At 41.0% G+C, this 10109-nt stretch overlaps 1 protein-coding gene across 1 annotated transcript in view; it reads left to right on the top strand.

Moving 5' to 3' along the window:
- The window catches only part of kaznb (kazrin, periplakin interacting protein b), a 98188-nt gene extending 93746 nt beyond the window's left edge, over positions 1-4442 (top strand). Inside the window, exons 6-9 of the mRNA XM_073468463.1 lie at positions 13-183; positions 2119-2299; positions 2470-2603; positions 4024-4442. Coding sequence (XP_073324564.1) covers positions 13-183; positions 2119-2299; positions 2470-2603; positions 4024-4194 — 657 coding nt within the window. The 3' untranslated portion in view covers positions 4195-4442. The remainder of the gene's footprint in view (positions 1-12; positions 184-2118; positions 2300-2469; positions 2604-4023) is intronic.
- The last annotated feature ends 5667 nt before the right edge of the window (positions 4443-10109 follow it).

A 10109-nucleotide genomic window follows, 5' to 3' on the forward strand; every position in this document is an offset into this window, starting at 1 on the left:
TGTTTACTTCAGGAGAGTGAGGATGCAGTGAAAGCTCTGGCAAAGGAGAAGGACATGCTGGAGAGGGAGAAGTGGGACCTGAGGAGGCAGACCAAAGAAGCCACAGAACAGGCCAACATCCTGCGCTCTCAGATGGACATGAAGGAGAACCGTGTCAAAGAACTGGAGGCCGAGCTCACCATGGTGAGTCATGAAATGGATGCAGTCATAACTTTGTTTGTATTACCGCAACGAGCACAATAGTGTCACCTTAGCGTCGTTATCTGGTGTCATAAATACAAACAAGGTGTGGGTTTGCAATCCTGCCGCTGTATTCACATCAGTTCAAAAACACGCTGTAAGCCGCTCTGCGATATATCCTCATCCCTTCCTGCTCTCAAAGCATTAAGTCTTCCTCCGGGCTGAGGAAGAAATTCATGCCTTTTTTCTGTGTTGCTGTGTCGGTCCCTTCGAGGTACAGTTGTCACTCTGTGTGTCATTAATCTCTCTCCTCCCTCGGCAACTCACAACCACCCACAGATCCACACATCAAGCGGCATCACAGATCAGATTTGTTGGTACATCAGTGCCAGAGCTGCATCGCTGTCAAGCAACCGAGCCACAAAATATATTTCAACCTTCTTTTTCTATCCTTCACTCCTCTATTTAAAAATCTCAATGTTTTCCACTGTTTTCTTTACCACTCAATTGACTGTGAATGCCCTTTCAGAGGCTTCCAATAATTAAATCCTGTGAAAACCATTGAGTATGTATAGTTTTGGCATAGAAATTGACAATTTTTCAGATGCGGTATGAAAGCATTGGCTGTTGGCTAACTTCAAAGGATAAAGCTGCTGTTATTCAATATTTATATGTCGTCAACAATCCTATGAAAAGACCAAAACCAATGGTGTGTTGGTCTGTCTCTTTCTTGCTGTGGCAGGCTTGAAATATAAAGTCTAATCTTCTCTTTTATAATAATAAAGGCATAATAATGTCCTGAAACAGCTGGGCACTGTAGTTTTCAGCAAACATCACTCAACCAGCAGTAAATAGTGTATCTGTTGGGAGCTTTAATGTGGATTAATACACATTTGGTGCTCCTGTGAGTATTTACTGAACGAACACACTTGAATGTGAGACTTACTCAAAATAAACTACAGTATTTGTCCATTGTAGTAAATGAACATGTCACCCAGTGTAGCATTGTGGCTCAGTCACATGTTCTTAATAGTCTTTGCACAACAATGGAGCTCTATAGTACAGAGGATAAGCTAAATCAAGCTATTGCTACACCGACAATACTTGTAGGATCAGTTGGTCCTTACATGGGATTTGTTGACACTAAGAAAAATATAATAGTGATCGCTTGTACTTTAAATAGACAGACCGTATATTTAGTTGTGTAGTGTTGTGAGCACTAGACCTGCAATGATTAGTTGATTAATTGATTAGTCGATCGAAAAAATAAATAATTGGCAGTTATTTTGATAATAGATCATTTCAGTGATTTGGTCAAGCAAAAATGTCAAACATTTGCTGGTTCCAGCTTCTTAAATATAAGGATTTGCTGTTTCACTTTGTTATTTATGTTCATTATATTCATTATATTATGGCTAACAAAAAGATGAGGAACCAAACGCAGACACAGAGGCAGGTTCAACAACAAAAAGTGAGTTTTAATGATGAGCTGAAAACCAAAGTCCAGCAAGCGAATAACAAAATAAAGGCAACAAGTATAAACCAGACAGTTAAACAGTAATAATGCAGGAGACGCAGGACAGAAAAACAAACTGACAGTGTGAGGGGAAAAGACAGGCATAAATACACAGAGACTAATTAACAAATGAAATGCAGGTGAAGAGGAAAAAAGGTGGGAAAAGGACAAAGAGAGGAAGTGAAAAGTAAACAACTTTGTGACACATGAGAACAGAAAAACAGGAAACTAAACCAAAAACAATAAATGAAGAGTTTTAGTGGGGTTTGGACAGTTGGTTGGACAAAATAAGCAATTTTAAGACGTCACATTGGGCTTTTTGAAACCAGAGAAATAATTACAAAAATAAAAAACACATGTGTATCTATGTATGTTTGTTTTACCAGCTTGTGCTCAGGTTCTGTTTCTCGTGTGTTTCCCAGGCGAAGCAGTCTCTAGCCACCCTGACAAAAGACGTACCTAAGCGCCACTCATTGGCCATGCCTACGGAGCCCGTGGTGAACGGGAGTCAGGAGTGGGTGATGCAGGCCGACCTGCCGCTCACTGCCGCCATCCGTCAGAGCCAACAGACCCTCTACCACGGACACACCACGGACAGACAGGGTAGGCTCTCTCATCTGCTCTGCCTCTCAGTCTCTGCGCTGCTTGGTGTTGCTTTTACAGACTCAACATACTAACAGAGGGTTTCCTGGAGGTTTCTCAAACTAACTCCGGGGACTTGTCAACTGTGTCAATATATCTGTGTGTATGTATTCTGTGTGTGGTACATCCAGCTGTGGTCAGGATCAGCCCCTGCCACTCTCGCCAGCCCTCCGTCATCTCGGACGCCTCGGCGGCTGACGGGGACCGCTCTTCCACGCCCAGCGACATCAACTCACCTCGTCACCGGACGCACTCCCTCTGCAATGTAAGAGCTGCCTGGCCCCCTCGACCAAGTAATCACACCTCCACACTTTTCTATAAGTACCTCCCACCTCTTTGTCCTCTCCTGTTTGTGTCTGTCCCTCTGTTCTGTCGGCCTGCTGGGTGTCAGCCTGCCTGCGTGCTGGTGGTGGTGGTGATGTTATTTTGCATTTAACTCATTTTAAAGTAGTAGTTTGACATTTTGGAAAATATGTTTATTCGCTTTCTTTCTGAGAGTTAGATGAGAAGATTGACACCACTCTTATATTGTTTGCTAAGTATGAAACTACAGCCACTACACAGTTAGTTTAGCTTGGCAATAAGACTGGAAATGTGGAAACAACTAGCCTGGCTCTGTCAAAAGACAACAAAATCCACCTACAAGCACCTCTGGAGCCTCTTAATTAGCACATTGTATCTCATTAGTTTAATGAGTACAAAATGATGTGGTTTATGGGGGTTTATGTACTGGACTAATCATGTGTTTCCATTTTCTGTTACTTTATAATTACCTCACTGGATTTCAGAGGCAAATATTGTACTTTTTACTACAGTACATTTATTTGACAACTTGAGCTGCTAGCTTCTTTGGAGATTTAATTTAATCATACAAAATACAACAAATACATTGTAATTTTATGATATTATAGATTAAGATAAAACTGTATTGATCCTAGATGGGAAAATCACAAGCTAGCCAGCAGATAAACTGTATTAAGTCATTAAAGCACCTTTACAACATTAAAGCGATGAACACATCAATGCACTCATACTTGTGATTTTGTACTTCTACTAGTAAAAATTTAAATGCATGAATTTTACTTGTAATAATAGTAGTAGTAGTAGTAGTAGTAGTAGTGTAGAGTATTTCTACGCTGTGGTATTGCTACTTTACTTCATTAAAAGACCTCAGTACTTAATCCTCCTCTGGTTGACTTACTAGTATCATGGATGGATTACTGAATAGGCTCACTCGATACTGTGCACTAAAAACAACAATGATGCAGCCGCATTGTCTTGGACCCCTTCTAGTTTTTCATGTCTTGCTCCTTGTAGGAGGGATGGGGAGGGGGGGTTTACTTATCTGTGCCCAGGGGCCCATTTTCATGTAAAATACATTACATCCACTTTCCATGGATTGAGTTAGTTTATTGGGATAGTTTATTATTGTCCGGGAGAACCCAGGTTTAAAAGTTAAGCCTTCTTTCACATCAGGACAGAGCCAGGCTAGCTTTTCCACCTGTTTCCAGGCTTTATGCAAAGCTAAGCCAACTGGCTGATGATAGCAGCTTCATATTTACTGTACAGACATGTTTCCCACCTAACTCTGAGAAAGAAAGTGAAATATTTCTCAAAACGTCAACTACTGCTTTAACTGTATGAGAGGACAAACCTAAACTTCCTGTCTCCTCTGCCCCGTTCAGTCTATGGAGGACCTGGAGGACCAGAAGCGTAAGAAGAAGAAGGAGAAGATGACTCTGGGATCCCTGTCGCGAGTGTTCGCTCGGGGCAAGCAGCGCAAGTCACTGGACCCCGGCCTGTTTGATGGTACAGCCACCCCTGATTATTACATAGAGGAGGATGCCGACTGGTGATGCTGAGAGTGTGAATGTGTGTGTGTGTGCGTGCGTGTTGAATTTGTGTGGATATCCACCTGGCTTTAACTGTGTGTAAAGAGTGTTTGGAGTGTGGTTTTGTCTGGAGCGGGGAGGGAGGGTAAATTTTAAAAGAAAAGCCTAAAAGAGACTGCTATCCCCATAAATGTACAGTATATTACCCTTACATTGTATGTTTGTAAATTAGATATATATTTATAGATGTACATGTATGCATATGTATATATGTTTACATGCATATAAATATATACATGGGGTTATTATTATGTGTAGACATGTTTATGCTGTATTATCTTTCAAATGTCTTAATGTTTTATGTTTTTTTATAACTGGAGACTTGAAGGACTGCTGTTCATATGTAAATAGGAGTTATTGTGAAACTAGTGTTTTTACTGTAAATGTCATCTGGCTTTTGTTACTTTACAGTTGCTTCTATCATGCTTTGCAGCTTTGATTTCTAAGTTTTTTTTCTTAACCTCAGTCTTACTCGGCCCATTTCTTATTATAAATGAGGAGACATTACGTGATCGGCTTCAAAAATGGATCTCTTGGCCACATTCTGTTATTTTAAATTGCTTACTGATAGGAAAAACACTACTTCTTCATCATGTTAATTGTATAAGTGCTGGCTCACAGTATGTGCGGGTAAAACAAATCACAGTGTGAGCAGCGGGGAGTTTTTTCATGAAGGGCACCTCATCGATTTTATTCTTGAAAGTGATATTCTCATTTATGACTGGCCATCACGGGTCAGTCATCCTTAAAAAATGTAATTGCACAGACCTGAATGCACAAACAAAAAATGAACAGATATGCATAGAGGCACACTGCTCGTCTGCTGTCAAAACCATGTGCAAGTGCCAAAGTTTATACACTCATCTTTAGGAAATCTGCGCCTCATTCTGTCACTGTTAGCGCGCTAGCCTCGTAGCATTGTTTATGTCTGACTCATTTCTTACTGAGAGCGTTCTAACATGTGCCAACATGTGACGAAGGAATGTGCATGTTCCCTCTGTGTTGCTTTGGTTAGATGTCCATTCATTGCCAGTCAAATTAATAATCTCCACAATCCTGTGTTGCTCCTGTGTTGCCTTTTCCCTTTACCGAGTTATCTCTCCTTGCATTATGAATGCACGGTCCCTTTTTATTTTTATTTTATTTTGCTGTTTTTGCTTTCTGTAGAATCCCTCCTCATTTCTTGCAAATGTGGCTCTATTAATTCTATGTTTAATGCTTTGTAATTTAGGAGATGTTCCATAAAAGATTAAATCTATTGAAGTATTTTATTTAAAAAAGAAAAGACAAACAAGAGTTAACTTCAAATATTTATCTGCCGCAGTTGTTGCGGCCAGATGTCGAGGAGGTTTTAGCATTTTCAAAATGAATTATAATTGAAATGAAATCTTATTTTAAAAATAAAACTAGTAACTGAATACATCCTATGTGGCAGTTTTCTGTTCCATGAGTAATCTTGTTCTTGTGTCCCAGTCTAACGTGTCTCTCCCTCTCCTCCTGCCATTTTATAATGGCAACTGTCTCCTGCCAGTGAGTAACTCCTCATCTGTGATTACCAGCTGTCTGTTTCTACACTCTGGGGATTATTCATATCACTCAGGTCCACTGGAAAAAAATCAAGTTTGTGTCATTTTTTTTTTTCGTGGAAACTCTTTTGAAAGAGATGGTGGACTTTGCATGAAGCATTTTTGTCAGCATGTGGGGACGAATCAGGGAAACACACAGAGTTCATCCTGGATACGTCGGTTCAGTATGAATCAGTGTTTTCCTGTTGAGATGGGCGGTCAATGGGTAGGAGCATGACGTTTTATGAATAATCCCTGTGTCTCTAATGGTCTGAAGTCCCCCTCATAATCATCAGGTAGCTACTGAAGTATTTTAACAACTTTACTAAACTTTTTACTGTAGTTTTAGAGCTCACCAGACTACTGCACCCTCATTAAAGAAATACGTGTGTTGTATATCTTCACCACTTCAGGTTTAGATGCACTGAAACACTTAATTTTGTTTATTTCTTCAAATAAACCTTGTTAGCCCTGTAGCTCACAGGAAGTGTAGCTCATTTGAATTATTCTGGCTCCATCTAGTGGCCATATAGTTGAACTTCATGTCAATATTGGACAATAGAAAGGGTTGAGACGACTTTTCATCCAGTTGGCTGACGACTCTGGCTTGATTGAAATCAGTAAACACAAGCCAGAAAAGCAAAAACATTATGATATTTTAATGTAACGTCCAGTTTGTTGTGATTACAGACTGATGTCGAGGTGTATTTTTGATGCAAACACCATCTGATTTTGACATTAATCTGTCGCCAGATTAGTCATTTTTTTGATTTTCATATCCCCTCTGACCCTGAACCCCCTCCTGTATGCCACACCATAACTTCTCCTGACCAATCCAGACTCTGACAGCCTCACACAGCAGAGCCTGTCTGATGGAGAGGAGCAGCTGGACCGCCTCCAGCAGGCGGAGCTCACTCGAAACACATGCATGTCACTGTGGAGGGCAGGTGCAGTCCAGGCCTGGCTGGAGGTTGTCATGGGAATGCCCATGTACATGCGAGCCTGCTCTGAAAACGTCAAAAGTGGCAAGGTACACCTTTGGCACAAGCCGTTCTGATGCTGTTTGTTTGCTGGTGTGATGATTTCAGCAGATGGGTATATTCAGATGTTGTTCATGGTTTGATAGAGAACTGGATTTCTGTTCTTTAGGTGCTGCTCGGCCTGACAGATGAGGACTTAGAGCTAGGTCTGGGTATCAGTAACCCCATTCATCGAAGGAAGCTAAGACTGGCCATTGAGGATTACAGGAGAGCTGAAGGGGACCAAGGGTGAGAAGAAGTTAACAAAACAAAAAGTTAAAACTTCTTAAAGTTTAATATTACTGATCAGCAGTGGAAGGTAACAAACTGCCAGGGATGGATTTTTATGGATTACATGCAAATCTGTTTGGCAAATCAGATTACATAAAGTAGATTACTATAATCAATCCAGATTACATTTGAAAAGTATGATGTATTTGTGTATTTTAAGCCACCCAACAGTATATATTTGAAATTCCCTCCACATGGAGCAGCTGTAACTGTAAAATGCTACATATTAATGTATAAATAACAATAATCTAATAATATAATACGTAACAGCACTTACTTTTGACACTGTACATTTTTCTAATAGCCTCATAAATCAAAAACTTCTCCCACCACTGCTGATACGAGGTATCTAATCATCTTTTTAGACTATCAAAAGCGTCTGAGATGGACCATCACTGGGTGTCAACATCCTGGCTGAGTGACGTGGGTTTGCCTCAATACTCGCAGACCTTCCAGACTCATTTAGTGGACGGGCGAGTGCTGAACTCTCTGAGCCGCCGAGACCTGGAAAGATTCCTCAACATCAGTGACCAGTACCACCAGACCAGTCTGCTGCTGGCCATCCAGCTCCTGCAGATCCTCAGTTTCGACAAAGAGGTCAGATTACAGATCGAAACTCACACGATGATAGTGATCAACGGTTGCTCCTCAACCGCTCCATAAAGTTTTACTCGACTTCACTCACTAAACTGCATGTGATGTCCATTATTATGCACCGTAGCTTGAGGCACACATTATCTCAGCAGGCCCTCATCCTTCCCTGACCTCTCTCTGTGCCACATTAGTTCTAGCGCAGTTATCTGTGTGTTGTGTTGTTTGCAGGCCCTGCAGGCACGGCGGGTAAAATGTGAGCACCAAGACCGGGACCCCATTGTTTGGACATGTCACAGAGTAATGAAGTGGATCAGAGACATAGACCTCAAGGTGGGTGGGAGGTCAGTGACGGCATTCCCCTTTGCTCTGGAGATTTCTGGGCCAGATTGCAACCAGATACCACCACAACTAGACTCCCTCGAAAAATAATGATAGCTTTGTTGCTTTGGTGCCTCACCACTGTTGTAAGAATAGAGGGGAAAAAAAACTTGTATATACATAGAAACGTGAGAAAACAGTGTTTTTCTGGATCCATGATGACTGATACTACCAGTCCTCAGTTTTCAGTAACCCCAATCTGTAGATGGAGTCTGACTTCACTTTTCTCTGCTGCCTTTGTGTTGTGCTCCTCAGGAGTATGCAGACAATCTTCAGGGTAAAGGGATTCATGGAGCTCTGATGGCTCTGGACCCGTCCTTTGACACAGATGTCATGGCCAAAGCCCTGGGGATCCCCAGCAACAAACACATGCTGCATCGGCACCTGTACGAAGAGATGAAATCACTCGCCGTCCCTCACAGGTAGATTAAAAACCCTTCGACTCTTGTTGCAACAGGTGGTTCTGTTCTACGATATTAAAGTACGTCCTCTCTTTTTTATTTTTTTTAGTTTTATTTTATTTAAGATATGATTATAGAATTAAACTTAAACATCATGCACATAAATGAATATGTCTTGTGTTTACAGCAGTCCAGAGCAGGTTGCTGAGGTTATCGGTTCCTCTTCACCTGTGGCTATTAACCGCTTTGCTGAGGAGAGAGTGTCTATGAGAAGACCAATCAAGGTATCATTTCATTTCACATCTTTACATTGGTGTCCTCGTGGTGTAGTGTTCTAAGACATGTACCAGCTAAGTGCAGAGTCCCTGGTTTGACTCAGGCTGGGTGTCTTTGTAGCATCTCTTCTCTCAAGGCATTTCAGGTCATTCAGCTTCATTTTTGTTGTACTGCACTTCTGGAAAAACGTCTTTGACTATCTCTTGAATGCCCCGCCGCCCTACTCTGCTTGTGATTGGTTGCCTTAGTTAGTCGGGTTGGAAAATGAATGTAAAGCAGTTTCATGTCAGCTGATAATATCAGACTCGAAGCTCAATGTCTCATTCTGGATTGCCTTTTCATTTTTCCAGAGTCCGCTGAGGTTACGTGCAAACAGCCACTCTGCAGAACGAGGTCTGGGCTTCCACGGCAGCTGCGGCTCTCTGCCCAGAGAGGCCCGGGTTCAGGCCATTCCTCGGGCCAAAGGCAGCCCGATGCACACCTTCAAGAGTGTTGAAATCACCAACGTCTGAACCAGCCTCAGCCATCCACATCGCTCATGTTGTTACAATTGTTTACATTGTTATTGTATTATAGCTGTTTACTACTGAGAGTGACCTACACTCAGATACGCTGGACTTTTAGGAGGAAGGTGTCTTAAAGGGGTTGTTCCACTTCATTTAATGAGTCATACATATTATTATTTTGGTAAATATAAGAATAACAAATACTGAATGAACTGAGTGAATTTTGTTTTTTTCCAAATAAGTTTTATATTATTAGTTTATAGAAGGCTTAAAATAACTGAACACAATGTTGTTCTCCTCTGATGCCTTATATGAAATTGGTCTCACAGCACTGTTGTTTACTGCTTTTCTCTCTCCAGTTTCTAATGTATGTTTTTCCTCGTTGCACATGTAAGTAATTGAATAATTCAGCTTGAGGTAAAGGAAAAAAAGTCATGATAACTTTCACTGTAGTGATACAGCCTCTGAACTGTGACATGTCAGCAGCCCTACATTCATGAGTGCGATGTTGTTTCCAGCTCATATCAGTTCTTACACCTCCTCCGACCCTCTCCTTTGTCATCATAATTATTTTCTTACTATAATAAATGGTATACCATAGCTTAAAACTACATTTAAAGAAATTTGGAGATCTGGTGGAGCTAAATGTGGCACCAAAATTGCTAAGAGGTCCATTTTTTATGAAACTTCGAGCACATCAGACATTCAGACAATCTTTAACATGAATTCTGTACTTTTGTAAATTGATAAAATCCTCTTCTTAGTAGTGTTACATAATATTTTCTTAGATATTCACTTAAAGGTCCAATGTGTAAGAAACGGCCAGAATTTTAGTTAAAACATTCAGGA

Source organism: Pagrus major, chromosome 6 (assembly GCF_040436345.1).
Source record: "Pagrus major chromosome 6, Pma_NU_1.0".
NCBI classification, from domain to species: domain Eukaryota; kingdom Metazoa; phylum Chordata; class Actinopteri; order Spariformes; family Sparidae; genus Pagrus; species Pagrus major.